Raw genomic sequence first — 22,020 nt, 5'->3', positions numbered from 1 at the left:
CTTCTGTGAGGACTGAAGCCAACCTTCACCTCACACACTGGCAGAGCCTTTCTGGAGCTGCAGGCAGGGGAGAGTGTGGTGAGGGCTGGAGCAAGGGCAGCCACTTCACGGTTTTTCCGCTACCTTTCTTCATACCACTTACTTAAAGCCGGTGTAAAAGGAGCAGTCCTTGCATTTGAAAAGCTTCTTCCCACCATGCTTGTCTCGGTAATGGCGCCTGATGCTCTGGATGTAGCCAGAAGAGAATTCACAGAATTCGCAGTGCAGAATGGCTTCTGCCTTCTGCTCAGTGCCAGCGGCGCTCCCGGAAGGAGGCACAGGGCTCACACGGCTGTTGTTTCTTGCCAGGGCAGCCGACTGGTAGTGATTCAGCTGCTGCTGAACGTCGGGGGGCTCTGAGTAAGAGGAGTCTGTGGAGAGACAGGGACAGTGACTCGGACCACAGAGGACATCAGTGGGGATGGGGTTGGGTGCGGGGGCAGTGGCTGCACTTGGCCTGGAAGTCCTTTGAATACCTAAGGGTCTCCCCTGCTACTTCTAAGAAAACATAATCAGCAAAATAGAGCAAGAGCAACCTACTGGGGTTTGCAATATAAGGATGAGTTCCATCCCAGCGCAGGCCCCTGTGCATAGCTTTGCGCCTGCGCGCTGCGCCCTGCACACAGAATAGCGCCTGCAATCCCAGTGCTGTGGAGGTGAGACAGGAGGATACTGAAACGACTGGCCAGCTAGCCTAGCTGAACCCTGCCTCAAAAACCAAGGAAGACAAGAGATGTCGACCACTATCTTATATGTGCACACACACAGTTTAAGCCCACAGCTCACGCCATGAAACTATCAGTGTCATCAATTTCATCAACTCACCCCCTTTGTCACATGTCTGCTATTCTCTGGTGTGTCGTGGGCACACTTAAGACCTTAGATTCCATCGGCACCATCCAGCATTACCTGTGGCACCTGCTGTGCACAGTCTCTTCTGGCCAGCATCATCTGGTCAGTTCTGAGAAGCTTTTCAGGGGGAATTACATCTCTCACCTTCATTATACTGTTCAACCCAGAGCTGAGGAGGGCATGCTGAGGGAGAGAGATGCTTCTTTGAATATGACTTTGAGGCCTCATAGTATTTAGAAAGATAATTCTGAGGTTAAAAGTTTCAAAGGAAGAAAGTAAACTTATTTTATCTTTTTTTAAGCTGGCATATGACAACAGTCTACCACAGAACACTCAGCCTCATAAATGGGATAAAGGAACCAGCATGGTGCATATAAGGCATCTACATGGGAAGGGACCGGATGATGTAACATTCCACCTTGCCCCACCCCCAGCCCCCCAAGCCCTGCAGCTTGGAATTCTTCACACCAAACAGATTATTTAAAAAAAAAAAATCAGACTTTAACATGAGTGTTCAGGCACATGGTACTCCCACAAATACAAAAATGTTTTATGCCTTTGGAGTCAAGAGATTTAAATTTTAAAATATAAAAATCCGATAGTGTTCTCCTGGAAGAATCGTTTCAGGCTTAGCATTAAGATGGAGATTTATTCACAAATCCCATTAAAATGAAATTCCAAACAAGTTTCTCTGAAAGGTATTTTTAAGTCTGAAGTTCTGAGGGGAAAACAAAGGAAATGGATGGTAGGAGCCATAGCCCCAGGAGCTTGAATGGTATGTGCCGATGACATGGGATGGGGCTGAGGGATGGGGGAGGGGGACTCCTAGCATACTCCTTGGGATTCAGGGGTCCAAATTCAGCAATACTGTCCCACGTAATCTGCAGCTGCCAGTGGTCCAGGAGGAAGCGTGTGAGAATGACTCTGAAGAATTTCAGTGTAATTTTCCTTGGGATGAAAACACAGAGCTCAAGCTGGGCATGGTGGTGCACACCTTTAATCCCAGCACTTGAGAGGCAGAGGCAGGTGGATCAAGCCCAGGAGAGCCAAGGCTCTGTGTAACCGAGAAACCTTGTCTTGGAAGACAAAAAAGAAACCAAACAAAACAACAAACCCACAGAGCTCTCTCTTCTTCTTCCATAAGCTAGGAGGGGACAGATATTGTACAAGCCTTCTCCTGATGTGACAGACACTTCACTTTCCAAAGTGTGGTTCCCCCAGGCGAGACACGGACTAATCTTGTAAAACTAATTCTTGATCAACCAAGATCAACCATCATCCCATTAGCCTCTTGGCAAAGAAAAGTCATGCGGAAGCAGCCTCCCAGATGGCAAGATGGCGCACTACCCAACCCATCCCGACCACCAAAATACTAAGATGCCCTTAGCTCCTTATTGCCCTGTCTGTCCCCAAATGCAGGTTCCTCAAGATAAGGAGGAAACCTTCTGTAAACAAACTTGCCAGGCACAAAACTAAAACAAAAGGAAAAGCAAGCAGAGCAATCTATGCAAGCCTGAAAGCCTGCATGCCTCGTCACCAGGTGTACCCAGGGAGACAAAGGAAGAAAGGAAAGACACAGCTTGCACATTGTTTCAGTTCCTTTATCACACTTCCTTTACTCCTCTACCTTCTACTGTTGAATCCACTCAGGATGGCAACAAAGCGATGGTCAACTTCTCATTCTTCCCTTCACTAGCAGATGGTGGTTTAGGCCCCAAGACTCAGTTACACCACACTGCGAAGCAACACTCCACACTTTTCCTGCAAACAGAATCCTGGTGTGGACTGAGCACAACCAACCAGTGTCCCCAGAACTCCTGTCCTCTTAATAGATAAGGTTCTCCTCTGCCTTGAGCTCTGTTGCCCAGCTTCCCTGAAAACAACAGGCTAAAACCAAGTCTTGTTGAAGGAGATCTGCTCCCCAACTACAAATCCACCCAGAAAACAAAGCAAATGCCCCAAGGAAAGGTCCAGTTTGTAATAAGTGGTTCGTAGCTCCCTCAAGAATCAGCACACTGAGCTACCCACATGGCAGCTCACAACTGTCTGTAACTCCAGTTCCAAGGCATCTGACACCTTCACACTAATGCACATAAAATAACATAAAATAAAATAAAATATTCTTTAAAAAAAAAAAAGAATCAGCACACATGTAGGGAGACTCACAGGTTGGTATCCAGAGCACATCTCAGTCACTGGGTACCTGGCAGCTTAAATCCCTTCCCAGCAAAGCTATAAAGCAAGAAATGGCTCCTAGATGGGCATTAAGCTGGGCTACCCTCTTTCTTCACCTGTCACTCATCCAACCAGATGTACATTAACTATTGCTTAGGCAGACCTCTCTAGAAGGGACTCTTCTTTAGGTGAATACACTTTGTTGTTGTTTTTAGACTCTATTGCACATCATCCTATCCATTAAAAAACAAAAAACAAACAAACAACAACAACAACAACAAAAAAACAAAAGAAGAGCAAAAAACAGACATATATAAAAAAAAAATCCAACCCAAATTCTAAAATCTCGTAGGACATTTCAAAAAACGAGACTCAACAATGCAAGAGAAACAGCTGCCGCTATCTATCCATGCTCCCAGCACCTTTTCTCCCCTCCTGGTTAAAATTGGACAAGCAAACTCACTCAAAAAAGCAAATCCTACAGCTCTGGCACATTTGTAATAGTTCCCAGAGCGGCAACCCACTTTGCAGGACTGTTTAGGGCTTGGCTTTCTCCCAGGTGCCAGCACCCAGCCCCTGGTTAGTAAACAGCGTAGCACTCTGAGCACAGCTCTCTCAGACACGCATTTGTATGGTTCATCTTCAAAGGGGAAGCTCCCTAAGCAATGGAAGCATCCAGTTTCCTTTCGAACTGCAACCCTGAGAATGAGAGGAGGCCTGTGCATGGAGGCAAGGACAGGCAGATTTCTGTGAGTTCAAGGCTAGCCTGGTCTATATAGTGAGTTCAAGGCTAGCCAGGGCTAAGTAGTGAGTTTCTGTCTTAAAACAAAAATTGGCACGCAGGATAGACTGTTTTCACACAGCCCTCTAAAATTTCTCATGCTGAGACGGGGCTGGTACACACATGTATGTGAATGCAGGTTAGCACTAGGAAGGAGACTTCAAAACACGAAAAGACTGAATTCTTGAGGGTCCTTCCCAGCCTCCCTTCCTGGTTTACTGAGTTCTTAGAAGACTAGTTCGGGATTTCTCTCTAATTCTAGATCCTCTGGGATGCTAGCCAAAGCCAGGTGTCCATCTTCTGGGTTTTGGTTTTTATTCATCCTCCAAACATTAGCTATTGCATAAACAACCACAAGAAACTGACTTCTCCAGGGCAAAGACCTAAAGGGGAACTTCACAAGAACAATGCACCTGGAAGAAGGAAGCTTTGGATGGACCCACAGTGCTGAGCACACTCTTGTCAGCACTGTCTTGGGGCCAGGATATGTTGCTCGCTCTGGCAACTCCAGGCTAAAAAAGTCATGAAGGGTATTGTCTAGCAACTCACATCTCTTAGGGGAGGGAACTGGTAGGTGACTGTTAGGAACACACAGACCTGCTTAACATCTCCAGAACTCATTGCAATGACTGAAGCAATGAAAGTGGCAAAAGAATAAGCGGGCAGTCACAGAGAGCATCTCTGCCAGGAGGTTGAGGACAGAGGATGAACAGGGACCAGTGGGGCAGGGAGAGGATGGCCCTCCTGCTTGCTGCTCCAGTGGTACAGAACAGTGCCAGCGGAGATCAAGTCTCAATTTTCTGCAACTCCACAAAGAAGCTGTAAGAGACAGACTTGAGTAGCCAGGAACCACATTCAGTTAGTTATATGTGAGTCGGGTTTTTATGCCAACTTGGAAGACAGGCTCGATGGTTAGTGGGAATCAAATACCAGGAAAAATATAGACAGAAGAATTTCAGGCAAGTCCAATTTGAGGAGGACAGAAGGCAAAGGATTATTCATCAGCAAATATTTAGTGAGCATCTGAGTAAACAGAAGACCTGTTCCGGGACTGTTAAGACTCGATTCCTGTCTTCAAGCAACTCATTGTCTCAGAAAGACATATAAGTGATTGACTGCGAAGCAATGCAAACAATCGGACATTTTACACAGCCATCTGCGAAGGGGGTGGGGGAGGCAGAGGAAGAGGGACACAGCATCATTTAGTGATTGATTGTGAGAGTGAGGGAGATGGAGCAGGGCTGTCAGTAGGACCCCAAGTATCCATTAATAAATACGCCTGGTATTAATTACTGTGCTAATTAACGAGATCAAGATAAGACCTGTGGATGCTGAGTGTTTTATACGCCCCAGCTCTAGTTAACAGCATACATTTGGAGATAAGTAAAGAGAACTTTAAACAACTACATTCTCACAATGAAAGAAAAAAAAAAAAAGATGATGGGTTTGAGAGAAAACTCTGGAGTAAAGAGCATGAATTGCTATAGCTGAAGACCCAAGTCTGGTTCCCAGCACCCACATCTGGCAGTTCACAAACTCCTGTACTTGTTGCTTCAGGAAATCTGATACCCTCTTCTGGCCTCCTCAGGTCCCAACACTCAATTGAACATAACCACATACACACACACAAACACACACCCATACCCACATGTACGTCACCAGTATGCATCACTCGTAATTAAAAATAAAAAGAAGGGGCTGGAGAGATGGCTCAGCAGTTAAGAGCCCTTGCTGTACTTGCAGAGAATCTGGGTGCTGTTCCCAGAACCCACACTGGGTAGCTCCTATCCTCCTATAACTCAAGCTTCTGAGGATCTGCTGCCCTCTCCTGACCTTTGTGGGCGCTCAGACACACACGGACATAATATACATATGAAGACACTCAGGCACACAAATAAAATTAAATATTAAAAATGAGTCTTTTTTTTTTTTTTAAATGAAGATGAGAACAAGGAGAGTGGATCTAAACAGAAAAGCCCAAGCAACAGAAAGAAGTGGTATACAGGTTGTGAAAACAAAGCTTTGAAACCTCAAAGTTAAACGATACTGTAACAAATTCCGAACACTCAGGAGCACAAGGATCGCTACAAGCTCATGACCAACCTTGTCTACATGCTGAGTTCGAAGCCAGCCTGGATCACATAGCAAGACCTCATTCCAAAAACACAAAAGGTTAAATTTGCATCGATTATAATTTTCTGCAGAATAGCAAATGATTCATCAGATAAAGGTTGGTTAATTTAAATGTAGGTGTACAGATCCAAAACAGGCTGGGGGGGGGGGGGGAGAAAAGGGTAAAGCTGAGATAAACCGGAACGTGATTTCACTACCTCTGATGGAAATTGGGAATGGCTCACTAGCCCCGGAAGGAGAGCAGCTAAAGACATACTGTAGTTGACAGCAGGGGGCTTCTGGCACACATGGCATGCAGCGTCTAAGATGCAAGCACTTTGAAACTTTTTCAAAAGCAATCTGAGTATTTATGTGTGTGTCAACAATATTCTAGGAATCTGGAGTGAAGAGAATTATGATGCCCTGGGAAATGCAATGCTCCTTTGGGATGATGACACTAGTCCTTCATCAACAGCTGAGGAAAGGTTTCAGGGGATGCCTCAAAACCATGCAATGTGCTAGAAAGCGGCTCTCTCAGATTCTTCCTCTTGCGTTTCGAATGTTAGTGCATAGTTCCTGCCCTCATTCACATTACAGAGGCGTAACCATGTGCTAGACAAAAATCTCATGACCCACCGTCATCACTGCTCTTCCGTTCCATCCCATGCCTTCACACCCATTGATCTCCAGTCTTCACAGTCCACAGAGACTACCTGTTCTTACTTCCTCCAAGATCTAGTCTGAGCAGCGCGGAACACATGATTATTATGTAAGGACATAGATTATGTGCAACACAGATCTTTAGTCTTGTCTGTAGGCTCTGTTTCTTAACAATTAAACTTTATTATACAATCCAACTAGCCTACACAAGAGGGAAAAAAGGTTAAAGGGAAAAAAGAGTATCCATTCCATGGAACAGGTCCTTAGGTGTCTCTGGCCTGCATGCTGGTCCAGCCTGTTGGCTGATCCACGTGCGCTCAAGCCCGGTCTGAACCTGCTGCCGCTCTCTCCTCTCTGCCTGCCTGTCTGGGTGCGAAGGGCGGTCTCCTTCTCCCATTGAGGGTCAATTAGAAAAACAAATAGTCCAGGTGGGGTTCCCAGGTCTGTTTCCTGAATTCCAGGCCCAGGATGGCTCCACTCAGTCTGTCACAAGGTATCCATGGGGTGCCCAAGGGTAAAGCCCTCCAAGATTGCTTCCACCTGTGACAAAGCTTACAGTCTTTCTTTCCCACACTTGTCCAACCCATGGCTCCAGCTGCATTTCTGGCTAGCTCCTGATTCTTTGAACATGTCACGTACGTCATTGATGCTGGCCCTTGAGCAGTCCACGTTACTCATTGTCCTGTAATTCCTACCAAGCCCTCAAAACTCTATTGAAAAGTCACCTCCTTTGTGAAATTTCCCTCCAATCCAAATGAGGTTTTTGCTCAAGTCTATAGTTTATCAACATACACACTTCTGTAGTTCTCTCCATGACCTACTATATTTCACGCTCTTAAAGCATCATACTCAGCTGGACCAAGGCTGCCAATGGCAAAAGTCAGCCACGGCCACACCTTAGGGAGGAATTTTGTCATTTGAGGTTTCTGCCGCTCAGATAGCCCAAGCTTGTATCAAGTTGACATAAAAACTAAGCAGCACAGTTATGCAAGACACAACGGCATAGAGATCTACTGTACAACAATGTGTGATGTTGTGTGTGTGTGTGTGTGTGTGTGATGTAGTTTTAATATGAGGTTGAATATTTAAAATTGGGTAAGAAGGTATAAGATTTGTGTCATGTTTTATTTTGGGGGAGGGGTTTTGAGACAGGGTTTCTCTGTGTAGCCTTGGCTGTCCTGGATTTGCTTTGTAGACCAGGCTGGCCTTGAACTCACAGAGATCTGCCTGCCTCTGCCTCCTGACTGCTGGGATTAAAGGCACCAAACCCAGATCTGTTGTTTTTTACAAGAATGCTTCATTGTCTCGACAAGATCATCTGTTAGGTTTACTCAATTATGGAATTTAAGAAAATATTTGCTGGGTTGATTTTGTGCATGGCTGTGGCTATTAAGGCACAAAGGTATTTTTATATTTGTTCATAATGTGATCTATAGCACAGAGGTAAGATTTCTTGTTCATCCTTGGCTCCTCAGGAAAAATGTCAAATATACACAAATGTCTGGAAAAGTATGTAAGAAAATGTTTGCTAGACTGAATTTATGAAAGAAAAAAATAACATGCATAAATGTGTATGCGTATATATACACATATATGTTGCTTAGTGTGGTGGCTTGAATAAGAATGGTCCCATAGACTCATATATGAGAACACATGGTCATTAAGAAGTGGCACTATTTGACAGGGATTAGGAGGCATGGCCTGGTTAGGAGAAGTGTGTCATTGAGGTGGGCTTTGAGGTTTTAAATGATCAAGCAAGGCTGTGTCTCTCTCTTTCCTGCTGCCTGGGAGTCTGGATGCAGAATCCTCAGGTCCTTCTCCAGCACATGCCTGCCTGTGTGCCACCATGCTCTCCTCCACGCTGATGGTGTCTTCCACTCATGTGTCTCCTAACGGCAATAGGGAACACTGGCTAGGACATGTCAAGGGACTTCACAGACTTCAATAAATCTAATTACTTAAAAAAGATTTCTTGGACTCTAAGTTCCTTTGTACCTCAATTCTACACCCTCTGTCAAGAAGCTTGTAGAAGAAGACCGGCATACAGAATTACAGTAAAAAATGACAGGTGGTCAATACAGCCTTCCAGTTACTTCCACTGAAGATATTGTTTTTTCCTATGGGCCATGGGTGGGGCAGAGTTGGGGACTGTGTAAGAAATGAAGCTCTCAAACACAGGCCATCTCAGTTCTGGAGAGTGTCTATGGAGGACTGTAACTCTCTAGAGACTGTTACTAGCATTTTATTTCCTCCTTTTGATTGTGTCGAGACTCTCCAGGCCAAGGACACCGGCGGCACCTCTATGTCTTCTATCATCAGTGGAGTCCTCTGGCCTGGGCGCATAAGATTATGATACAATGGCCAGGGGAACAATGAGCACTGGGTGACTATATATAGGAGTTCTAGGCTTCGTTGTCATGGGAACAAACGGAAAAACAAACACCTAATCCTGAAAATAAGTCTGAGGCCATACTTGAAGGAAACAGACTCTGAAAACTTCCTGTCATTTTGATGACTAAAAAGAAAACCTTGAAATATGATAAGGGAGCAGATGAGGAGGAAATCACAAACAATATGAAATACCCCAGGCTTCAAAACTACAGAAGCCGCCAAAACACAGGCATTTTCTCTGTTTAAGATGAATTCGCCATCACACTTCAGCTTTTTGAATGGGTCTCTCAGAGGCCACCCCTGCATGAGTTTCAGGCTATCTCTCATTCAGTATGCCGTAGAATCTGAGCCAGCCTGGGCTAAGTCAAGAAGATACCTTACTTTCCTATTTGCTTGATCTTACTAAAAGCTCCACCTGTCTTTCTGTATCTTTCAACCCAATAGCATCAGCAATCACCAAGTCAATGAGATCAGATAAATCTTGATTGATTCATCCTCCTCTTTTTGTCTGCACGTAAGGCAACCATCTGGAAGGTTCTCTCATTCTTCCCTGCAAGCCCTCTTTACAGACCCATCTACCGACTGCTCTTCCGCCTTGGAGTCCTTTCTATTATAAGACACAAGTGTGACCATAAAATCCACCCCCTGCAAGAAAGCATCCACACCCCAGATCCACGTGGTTTCCATACTGAATTTAATACCGGCCACAAAAGCTTCTCAGATGACGTTTTAGCCTGAGATACTCTAGTCAATCAAACTGAACTCAATTCAAATCTGCTGTCACTAGGAAGGTTCTCTTTGATTCTTCTGGATGCACGCTCACTGTATTCCCCTCTGGGTCTCTCCTACTGCTACTCACGATGCCACATGGAGATCAACTTATTTAGCCCAGCACACTTTCAAAGCAAGCTATGCATCCAGGCATTGCTCCATCTGTAACTCCCACTCTGCAAGGTGACCTCCCTAGGTGCTTTACTCAGGGCTTATCCTAAAAGAAGAGCCTAATAAACCTGCCATGAACACCCAGAGTTCAAACTGAAAACATGGGTCTGCAAAACTGAGATTTAAAAGCAAAATCCAACTGGCCAAATGCCACCTCTGGCTTTGGATGCCAGCTTAATGGGGCCTTCCCACTGAAACACTGACCCACTTTCACCGAAATGGGCTTGGGTCTTAATTACAAGGACAATGGTTTCTAGACACTGGAATTTGGGAACCGCAACCATTCGAAGAAGCGAAAGGCACTCATGTTTGATTGTACCTCGGAATCAGCTGTAAAACAGCACTGTGAAATAGAGGGTGCTGGAACATCTGGACACCACTTGAGATGACGCCATGGTGCAGCATTCCCGTCTCCCTCTTAGGCAGCCACAGATGTTTGCGAGATGCTCAGCTGTATTTGAGTCACACCCATTGAATACACCCATGACTTTAACACGGTCAACACTGAGACCCATGCAGTAGGGCATTTTTTGCGGCCCATGACAAAGTTTTCCTGGGTTACCCTCAGGCATTTTCCTCTCCGCATAACATTTCCCACCCTCAGGGATGTGCCTTCCTGCGTGATATGCTAGCGTACAGGTGGCTTAGTCTTACATGATGCCGTATGGCAGCTCAGAGTAGCTGCGATGGCTTCATGTTAGGCAGACTGGTCCACGGAGAACCAGCAACCTAACCTGGGGCTCCTGTGTGGCCCAGTTTTAGAAAGTGTCTCCCCCCCGCAGCCCCCTGCCCACAGTCATTAAGATACAGTCTTCACTAGATGGTACTCAGAACTCAACAACTGTTCTTTACAACCCTCCTTGAAACAGGCTGGGGACTTATTTGCAGGGAAGAAAATGAATTCAAGGGGAAGGGGACTTTTCCTAAAGGGTTTTTTTTTTTCCCCTCCCTTTTTCTTTTCTTTTCTTTTCTTTCTTTCTTTTTTTTTTTTTTTTTTTTTTTTTTTTTTTTTAAGGAAACTCTGGGTGGCATCTACCATTGTTAATTGAGAGATTCTTTCAACACCAAATGCATATTTCACCTGTGACTCTTTTGAATTGTGTGACAGGGAAGTGATGTTTCCTGCTGTTCGTTTAGCTCCTATAGATGTCTTTAGCACACTGAACCATCCAACGGAAAAAAAGCGCGGAATACAAAGGCTCCTTTCTAGAAAGGGCTTGGCCTCCTCCACAGAGTGCTCCCGAGTAACCTTCGAAGGTATTTAGAGCTCACAGGCCATGGGTGCAACCGTGGTGCATCCTGAAGACCTGCCTTTAAGGAGCTGGTCACTGTGTACGGAAGGCTGGCTGCGAGCCGAGACATGTGAGCCAGACAGGAAACCATTGTGGAGATTTCTTAAAAGATTAACTGGGAAGAAAGCACATCTGGTCGAGGCACAGATATTTAGAGACGTGGAGCGCTCACGGGGACGGTATGGAAATCAGGTGAGAAGGGCCCCGGAGAGTGTGCGGGAGGAGCAGCACTTCAAAGCACAAAGCTATTCTAAAAACGTCCCCAAGCTGGAGTCTCTGAACCCACAAACCCAGTGGGTTTCTTACCCTTTCTTCCTTTATTTCCACTTATTCTCACGCAGTGGAAGAAAATCTTCGCTCTGGGTTAAGCTATATTTTTAATCACCACTAAAGCAGGAGGTTCTTCCCTTATGAGAGTTCCTCCACCCACTTGAAATTCACCCAGAGGAGCAGTGCTGGGCGAAGCTGCTTAGGTAGTGTAAGCATCCCGAACATGCAGCTCCCAGGGAGATGGACGCCTGTAGTACTGGCTCTGTCTGGTCTCCCTGATAGCCTCTTGCTTATCTTCACTATGGCCTTTTAGAACTACTGCTTTCCACTTTAGAGATGACAAAACTGAGGGGAGGAGCAAGACCCAGACAATATTCCCTCTTCGGAGCATGCTAATAAGTCTCTCATAGCCTTGCAGAAACTCTCAACCAAGCCGACTTCTTGGTTTTCCCGTTTGTTTAAGGGAGATGGTGAAGGCCACCGTGATGTGATGAGAGTGTTTGAAGAATGGTGCCTGTTACATAGAGAATGCTTCCCCTTCAATTAAAGCCCACAGCATACAAGCTTTGCACCGAATATGAGTACTCCGGCAAAGCTGGGCACAATGGTACACACCTTTAATCCCAGCACCCAGGAGGCTGACGCAGCTGAATCTCTGAGTCTGAAGCTAGCCTGCTCTACGAAACAAGTTCCAGGACAGCCAAACAGCCAAGGGTGTTAAACAGAGAAACTCTGCTTCAAACACAAACACACACACACACACACACACACACACACACACACACACACACACACAGACGAGTATTTCAGCATCATTTTTCACAAGTAAAAGAGTCCAACCACCTTAACTGGACTACAGGGTTGAATCAAGCGGTAACGCTCACACTGTCATAAAGATGGGACAGGGAAGTCATCCCATCTCTACACATCCGGTAGATGCTCACAACTCCCATTTGGCTGGTTGTCTCTGCACAAACCTAAATTCATGGCCACTGCTAGCTTGGTCAATATGTTGGACATAGATGGTTAATGTGGGGAAAGGGTCAACTGTAGGACCTGGGTCGAAATCAAAGGCAGAGCTCATTAACACAGAATGGGACGGAATGGCCATCTCCGTTGCGTTACGTAACAATGCATTCAGAACAGTCACACACATATCAGCTTGCAAAAAGTAGGCTTGTCAGAAAAAAAGGATTGATTCCCAAATTGGGGTGATTTTTCTGGCAGATATTCTGGGGTTCACTTCCTTTCGCTTTTTTCCTACTTGCTCGCAGTTTGAGCAAGTTGTTCATGTACAACTCATGGGTATGGCTTGTCACACTGGGGTTCCGTCCCAAGCCACTTTTGCTAGCTTCCTTTTGATAGTGTCTCTTGTGCCACCATGCCGAATACCTGGTTCTCCCTGATGTCTGTGAAGGACGGTATCTGAGCTTCTAGGTTTGAATTTGGACTTTGGGTTTTCCTGTGTGACTGAGAAGGGCACCCTGGAGCCCCCAGGGAACCTCTGGCTTAGCCTGAATTGTTTCCCAGGACTGCCTGTCCTGAGAAGTCTGTCTTGTCTTCTTTTAACTGTCGGTCCACAAAACAAGAGAAAGGGCAAGCAAGTACAGAAGGCCACACAGAAAGAAAGAGCAAGACTAGCACGGTCTAGAATGTGAGAGCAGGGGCTCAAATAGACAAGGCACGAGCAATCTCTACCCTGGTATGCATGAGTGAAGATGCGGTATAGAGTGAGCCAGCAGGAAAGTGGGGCCCACGTAAGAACTTTCTAGGCTGATTTGGAAATTGTCTTGAAAACGAAGTAAACAGTCACCGAAGGGCTTGAAGCAGGGCAGAGGAGAACCGGAGCCTTACGATATCTTAGCCACTTCTGTGTCCAGAAATGATACCATAGCCCTGCCCAAACAAAATGAGGGCAGTTTGTCTCAAAGGGACTCACTCTCCTTCCCTACTGATGATGGAGTCACACCAGCAAGCCCAGACTCCGTGCTCTGTTAAGGAGCAAACACTACTGTTTCTCATGTGGATTTTACTAGTGTGTTGGAACTGCTCATTTGGAACTCAGTCCCTACTGTTTGTGCTGCGCACATCTGGAATTGATTACAGGCCTGCCCAGGGAGAGGAAAGAAGGCAACACAGGGGTCTGCCTTTTTTGCTCCCTCCTTACCTTTCATGTGCAAACAATAAGCATGGGTGACTGCATGGTATATTGGCACACTGCACACAGTGTGTGCTCAGCATCCAAGCAGGCAGCCAATAGCCTAGAATCTTTGGAATACTTCCAGAACACCGAGTCCCAGGAATACGCAAAAAGAACCCAGAGCTGCATTTTACTCTTCAGCTTTAATATCCACAAGTCAACTCAAGGAACATGGGTTCATTTTCACTTCACTGAATAGTCAAAATACTACTTTGTCAACTGATACCATATTCTTCTGGATGTATTAGCTCTTTAGAAATGGTTTCCTTATTCATAACAAATATGAAATTACTTCATATTAGTGATTTTGAAAGATGTTTATCTTTTTTATGTGTATGTGTACATCTGTGTGTAAGTGTGTGGATGTGAGTACAGGTGCCCAAGGAGACCAGAAGAAGATATTGGACACCCCCAGAGCTGGCTGTTGTGAGCTGTCTGAAGTAGATTCTGGGTACTGAACTCAGATCCTATGCAAGAGCTCTGTTCATTCTTTTTTTTTTTTTGCTCTGTTCATTCTTAACCAATGAGCCACCTCACCAATCCCTACATCAGCAATTAATAGAGGCAAAGATAATTAGATTTCATATTCCAAGAATGCTTTGGTTAACAGAGGCCATCACTCCACCACACATGTAGTGAGAATGAAACAAACTGAGAGACTGCTACCTGCTTAGTTGAAAGAGTGTGGAACATTGGAGACTCATGAGCAACACACACACACACACACACACACACACACACACACACACACACACGAGTTTTAGCTCTCTCTCTTATTGAGACAGGGTTTCTCTGTATAGCCTTGGCTGTCATGGACTCACTTTGTAGGCCAGGCTGGCCTCAAACTCACAGAGACCCACCACACCCTGCTGAGTTTTAGATCTTGTTTCAATACTTCATACTTTTTGCGGGGGGGGGGGGGGGGGGCGGATTTTTGAGACAGGGTTTCTGTGTGTAGTCTTGGCTGTCCTAGACTCGCTTTGTAGTCCAGGCTGGCCTCGAACTCACAGCGATCCACCTGCCTCTGCCTCCCGAGTGCTGGGATTAAAGGCGTGCGCCACCAAGCCCGGTTCACTGTATACTTTCGGAATGTGGAACATGAACGGCTTTTATTTTACATTTACAGGAGGATGTCTACTCCAGGAAGAGGTAGCCCTATGCCAGGTGTTTAGAATAAAGAGTTGATAAAAACCTTTGCCCTAATGAGCTCCCTTCAGGTAACATGATGGAGTTAGCAGAAGAAGCCAAAAGGCAGAGCAAAGGAAAAGCACAGCATCATTGGACTGGAGAGGAAGAGAATGGATGCTCATCCAGGGCCATCACAGAGGTGCAGGAATTTGATTGTATGCAGAGGTGGATGAAAGGGTTGGAAAGCATAGACAAGGGTAGAAGAATGACGATCATTCCAGTTTGGTAGAAGCAGGCGAGGGAGCAGCAGACAGAAGAAAGAAGGCTGCAGTGGGTAGAGAGAGTCCTGATGGCTGAGGGAAGAGATGAAACAGGAAGCAACAGGACAAGGTAGACACTACACATACAGAAGGTAGAGAAGATTCTTCATGACTCCCAAAAGCTCTGGACCAGTTTGGAGGGTGATTGATATGTTGCCGTGTAGAACTTTTGAGATGAAAGCTGAGTGAATCCCGGGGATGGAGAAAGTAAGAAACAAACAGCAGCGCCTGGGACTCCCTCTGAGAGGTTAGAGCAGGACCAGGCAGCGCTGGTAGATGAGCGCTGAATGCATGGGCCTGTGAAGGAAAAGGGCAGAGAGCACAGCCAGCCAGGCCAAGGGAACTGATGGCAGCACTAGCTGTGAACACAAGGTCAAGGGAAGCCATCATCTGAGAGGCCAGAGGGGAGCAAGACCATCGTGAGGGAGAGGAATTTGCTTAGAAGAAAGCTTAGGAGTTTCAAATGCCATAGACAAAAGGGGGGAAGGATGAGGCAAGAGTAGAGAGCGCAGACTTGCTTTGGGGACCAGTGTGCAAACCACTGATGGAGAGGAAGGCAGCAGGCGTAAACTGCCTGAAGTCAGGTCTCTTTCCTGGAGTGAGCGCTGCTGGAGTCAGTTGAAGAGAGCTGTTCCAGAAAATGCTGAAAGAACAGCACAGATTCCTGCAGTTTTCGGCAAGAAAGACTAAGTGCCAAGAAAGCAAGGGTGGCAACAGTGGTCCCTTCAAGAGATATGAGGGTGCCAGAGAGTGCAATTACAAGAACGGGCTTGCAGAAGGTCATATTCGAAAATGTCTTTAATATCTCAAACACAGAGCACTCTCCTGGGGCTAAGGGTGGTAGCTTTCCTAGAGTCCTCAGGGAAAACCGGCACATCTACAGAAGAGGGTTAAGGAAGTGGCATGGCAGGGAGGTGGTGGTAAATGTTTTTAATCCTAGCACATGGGAGGCAGAATCAGGCAGAACTCTGGGGTTTGGAGGTCAGCATAGTGAGTTCTAGGCCAGCTAGGACTACATACTAAGACCCTGGATTTTGTTGTTTGTTTGTTTGTTTGCTTGCTTTTAAAGAAAACAGATTAACATAGTAAAGTAGTTGTGGTATCAGGCATCCAGAGCTATAACCTCAACACCACGGGTGTTAACAACTCAGGCACACCCCTTTTATAAACCTATTCCCTTCATCATAAAACAGCAGGGACCTGGTCAAAATAGTTCCTGTTTCATGGGACTGTTGTGTAGAGAAACACTTCCTACTGTCAGTATGAAGGTAATAAATGATAGTTATGAATTACAGTATGTGTCAGTAACTGACCATAATACTAGGAATAGTCCAGCCAGCTATTGGGACTCTAAACACTAAAGAATTTCTAATAGAGGTGGTTTCCATTATGCCCCAAAGTTCACATTTATATCAATTGAGTTTCAGCACCAGGACCACTTTCCAAACACTAAGTCACTTTAAATTTCCAAAAAAAGCAAAGTAAAGGGACTTTATTTCAGATTCCAAGGTAAGACATGGGTTTGGGGGACATTTCTTCCTTTTTATTAAAAAAAAAAATCTTTATTGTTTGACTGGTGGTAAATGATTATAAATTGATAAGATATTTACTTAAACTATACCGCCTTAATAATATCTAATATTTCCAAAATAATTTTGGATGTTAGAGCACACCCATCTTATCTCATTTGATACCCGAAATGACCGCAGAAAGTGGGCATCGTTATTTTACATATTTTAGAAAATCAAGGCTCAGAGATTTAAGGATAATAGTGTGTGATGTGGAGGTTGGCAGGACACCCACCTCAGAGTGCACATTTAATTACAGCGTGAGTGATTTTTCCTGGACCCGATTTTCCAGTCCCCCAACACTCCTCAAACTCAGTTATCTGAAAACTACCAGGTCAATGCAGTCTACACATTTCAAAATGATCCTTTGCCTAATTTTCAGCAGCCCTAGTGGAAGGAAAAAATGGTCCTCGTTGGTATTGGCTCAAATCAAAAACAAACCCAGTGACACACGGCAAGAGGCCTCCCTCCAGGACGGCACTGCTACACCATTCTGAAATTCCACTAAAAAGCAACGGTTAAAAAAGATAGAGGCAGAGCTCCCCGGAATATCTGAATGCTTCCCCTGTGTGAGGCTGCCTGACGGGCACCGCGACAACCAAGACGGAATGCCTAGGGTGGAGCGTGGGCGTAGGATGGAGTAATCAGGTGTCCCAGGTCTGTTGCTGTTGCTCACCTTCCCCTCCCATCTAGACCCAGGAATCTCAGGGGCACAAGGCAAGCTGTCCTCCATAGTCTGCAAGTCGGTCTTGGGGCACTGCTGGTCTGCACAACTGTTTTATGTGACCGGTCCCAGCAGTTACCTCCCGAGGCTGAGAGCAAAGGTAACTATCAAAGCTTCTTTTCCTGCTATTATGCCTTCTCTGAATTCCAAAAATGATAAATAAATAAACAAATAACCAATCTGTCTGGCCTTGCACAGAATCACTACTTTTCTGGCCCACAGGGTCCAGTCCTCTCTAGTAGCAGGTAACGTGTATGTCCTCAACACACACCTTAGGGATACGGTGACTCAGAGTACACGCATGGAAAGCAAAGATCACAGGAGCAGAGGCACAGAATAACGAAGCCTTTCAAAAACAGTAACAAAAAAAAAATTTTTTTTAAAGGAGAGAAAAGAAAACTTGAATTTGAAATTTGAACTGGATCCCTTAAAGAATCAATGTTTTGTAGCTGGGTGTGGTGGCCGATACCTGTAATCCTAGCACCTGAGGCTGAGGCCGGATTACCATGAGATTGAGACCAGCATGCATGGGCTATATATGAATATACATATACAATCAATTTACACAGCTTAAGGATAATCTTGGCTAGGGAATGAAAATCTATGTCAAAAAAAATTTAAAAACAGTCATTAAGAATAACAACAACAAAAGAGTTATTCTTTTCAGGGTTCCATTATGGAGGTTATAAACTAAAATGCAAAACAGAAAACTGTAGATGAATTAGGAAAAATGATCTTATTTTGTTGCCATAACAACATATAGAATTCCCTGATTTTAATGTGCCTATGGGGAATTTCATTTACAATTCAACTGTCTGCCTGTGGTTTAGTTATAGTCACCAGGCTTCTTCTAGCAGAAGTGTTGGTGGCATTAGTCTAGCTTGCACACAAGGTAGACATGAATTCTTTCATCTTTCTTTCTCCATACTCCTAATTAAATATTTACCCAGGGGCAAAATTTTAAAAACACTGTAAAAATCAGAATACTAATAAAACCACAACTTACAAGTACAATAATGTGCGATTGCCACAGCTGCTAACTATACAGCTGTGTGCACTGTTTTCTTTGGGACAAGAAAGATGGCAGGCTGCAGCTATCTGCAACTTCATCAACTCTACTCCTACCTCTTTTCCAGAAATTACTGTGGAATACTTATGAATGCACTGGTGTCATATGAAGAGAAACCTGAAGAATCTCACATTTATTTTTAAAAATAAATCGGATTTGAGATTAACAAAGATAACTTGGAAAAACAGATTGAAAGAGCTTGAAGTTAGAGCCGGGAAGGTGAGCTAATGTCAGAGGATGACGTGAGCAAAGGAGGAAGGGGGTATTCAAGGTTAGGACTTGGCAACTGTACTGGCTACTTTTATGTCAATGTGACACAAGCTAAGGGAGCCTCGGGTGAGAAAATGCCTCAGTAAAGTCAAGCTGCAGGCAAGCCTGTGTAGGAGCTGGTGGTCCCAAGCTCTATAAGAAGGCAGGCTGAGCAAGCCATGATGAGCAAGCTAGTAAGCAGCACCTCTCTATGGCTTCTGCATCCTCTCCTGCCTCCAGGTTCCTGGCCTACTTGCATTCCTGTCCTTTGATGGGGAAATGTGATTTGAATACATAAGCCAAGTAAAGCCTTTTCTCCCCAAGTTTCTTTGGTCATGGTGTACCATCAAAGCAATAGTAACTATGACAGCAAGTTTGAAGCCAAAGAAAGACAAGGGAGGCAGAGAAGCTAGTATTCTGGGAAAAGCTCTCCTGAATGGCGAACCTTAGGGTCAGCATAGGGCTTGCAGGTGGGTGGTAAAGGAAGGCTCAAAGCAGTAGTTACAGAGGACTTGAGTTTACAAGGCTGCATGTAGAGTGTCGGTCAGTCCAGCTATAGACAGGCAATTGGCAGGACAAGGCAACGCTTCCTAGCTGGGGAGCCCACTTCTCGGCTTAGTTACTCCGGGAGTTTGATCTATTGCAATTCTAGAGTCTGATGGATACAGCTGGATGAGAAAGGAAGGCTGTGAGCCTAGCATTCAGTTCACAGAGGAAGATAAAAGAACACTCTGGAATGTAAGAAAAAAATAAAACGGGAATGCCAAATAAGGAAGCACAAATATTTTTGAGTAAAAAAAAAAATAAGAGGAATTAAGTCACTCTGAGTTGAAGAAAGTGAAAGAGAGAGAGACATGGCTTAGTAGGTAAAGTGCTTCCTATCTAAACCTGAAGACCTGAGTGGAATCCGTAAGATCCACATGATGGGAGGGGAAAACTGACCCCTCCAATTCGTCCTCTAATGTGCACGGTGACACACACACACACACACACACACACACACACACACACACACACACACAGAGAGAGAGAGAGAGAGAGAGAGAGACAGACAGAGAGACAGAGAGAGACAGAGCCAGAGCCAGACACACAGACAAGGACACACATACACAGAGACAGAGAGACAGACAGGGACACAGGCATGTGCAGACACACAGACTAAATAAAGATAGTGACCACACCTATCATGGTGTCAGTTGGGGCAGAAGTTGTAGTAATCAGTTAGCTCAGAGGAGGAGTAACTGAAGACATGCGCAGCAGCAGAAGCCGGGGCACGCAGGGATACATACAGCCAGGTCCCACCAGCCCTTGCAAAGGCTCCCCAGTTCACGGCAGAGGCAGAATGTGCCCGTGAACTTGTGGAAATCCCCAGACCCCTTCAGAGAGAGCGGTGGCTTCTTTGCTCTCTTTGTCTGTGATTCCTTTTGCATCTCTAATTCAAGTCAATTTAAGAAATATTTACTGGATGGCCTGCCAAGTGCTACGCCTCTTAAAAAAAAAAGAAACAGCCCTTGACCTCGGCAGCACACAGTTTGTAGTCAGAGAGGATGGAGATGGTAGCTGATAATTATACAGATATTTGGCAAGTCAAGAAAAGAGTGACTACAAAGGCCAAAGACTATCGAACACACTTTGTACTTATCCCCTGGCAAAATCTCACTTTCAGCCCATTACTCTGAACAGTCTAGACAGTCTGTAATCTCAGCTGTGTCACTTAACTTATAGACCATTTTCTAGATCTTAAAATACATCAAGTTTCAAGACAATAGCCCTACTGAAGCATTTTAGAGCTATATTTTGTTTTATGCATCTGTGTATGTATGTGTGTATGTATGTATGTATGTGTGTCACATGTTAAAAAAAAAAAGCTCTAAAGACTTTAACCACTCCACAGTTCTCACTGGGAAAGCATGCTGTTGGCGTGCTTACCTTTAGAAATGGGGTCTCATATTTAAACGTGTATATCTGGTTCATCAAGTAAAGGAACACATGAAATGAGAACAAGATCACCAAACAGAAAATGTATTTGCTATGGATCTAGTGTTTTTAAAAATAATAATAAGTCCTGGCTTGTTTTTGTTTGGTTTCTTCTGTTTTGCCTAGTCACAGAACAAATGTAGAAATGCCTCCACAATGAACTATTAGTAGAATTTATATGCTGGCTAGAGAGGAGCTACTGTACAAGTGACCCCAACATTTTATGCTAGGCATGACTATGAAGCTCGTCTTTAAATGTGAGTAGGCGAAAATGTTGCAAAAAGAGGTGGAGAATTTTATTCAGCCACATCAAAAGGATGACTGTGACCTATCATTATTTCTCTTGAGATTAAATTTGTTTGCATGGGTGTGCATGTATGTGTACGCATGCTGTGCCCATAGAAGCTAGAAAAGTGTATCACATCTCCTGGGACTGACGTTACAGCTGTGGTTGTGAACTGCCTGATATGGGTATTGGGATCTGAACTCTGGTCTTCTAGGAGTGGTGAGTGATCATAAGCACTGGCTGAGCCGTCTCTTCAGAGCCTTCCTGACTATGCTTAATGCATTCTCATTCCTGAAGAGCCAGAGACAGACCTTAGCACACCGACTGCTCAGAACTATTGAGCATCTTCCCCAGCAGCGAGGCTCTCTTGCTGTTGGTCTTTTCTATTCATTCTGTTTCTTAACAAAACCATAGTCTTTCTCCCTGTGTTAAAATCTCTACTCCCATCACATACTCTCCCCTCCAACTAGACTGTTCTTGGAGCTTATCTTCTACCACGTTCTCTGCTAGCCAATCCCTTCTCCTTCCCATGGATACCAGTTATTCTCACTTCGTATTTCTGATCCTTTAACAACCTGTGTGTCTAGTCACTTAGGCTTTAAGTATCAGTCACTAATAATATCACATTCCTGGTTTCCTTTAGAAGATTCTTTATAATATGTATATATATAATTTATTTGATTTTATGTGCATTGGTGTGAGGGTGTCAGAGCCATTGGAACTGGAATTACAGACAGTTGTGAGCTGCAATGTGGGTACTGGGAATTGAACCGGGATCCTTTGGAAGAACAGACAGTGCTCTTAACCACTGAGCTATCTCTCCAGTCCCATCCCCCCGCCTTTAGAAGATTCTAAAGCCCCCAAACATGCAAGAAAAGATGTGCTATAGCTAGTCCATATCACAGCCTAGATGTGCACTTTTGCTGTCAGACCTTGACAATGCAGAAAGGTAAAGATATGGGCTTTGGATTTAATGTACAAAACC

General features: G+C 44.8%; 1 protein-coding gene across 5 annotated transcripts in view; it reads right to left on the bottom strand.

Moving 5' to 3' along the window:
* The window catches only part of Znf462 (zinc finger protein 462), a 141,383-nt gene that overhangs the window by 33,091 nt on the left and 86,272 nt on the right, over positions 1-22,020 (bottom strand). For all 5 annotated transcript variants that reach the window (XM_051162140.1, XM_051162120.1, XM_051162145.1 and 2 more), the window contains exon 8: positions 143-410. In XM_051162140.1, coding sequence (XP_051018097.1) covers positions 143-410 — 268 coding nt within the window. The remainder of the gene's footprint in view (positions 1-142; positions 411-22,020) is intronic.

This window comes from Acomys russatus, chromosome 2 (assembly GCF_903995435.1).
Source record: "Acomys russatus chromosome 2, mAcoRus1.1, whole genome shotgun sequence".
Classification (NCBI taxonomy): Eukaryota; Metazoa; Chordata; class Mammalia; order Rodentia; family Muridae; genus Acomys; species Acomys russatus.
The sequence above is the reverse complement of the archived record's forward strand: the minus strand, read 5'-3'. Positions and strand labels throughout refer to the sequence as shown.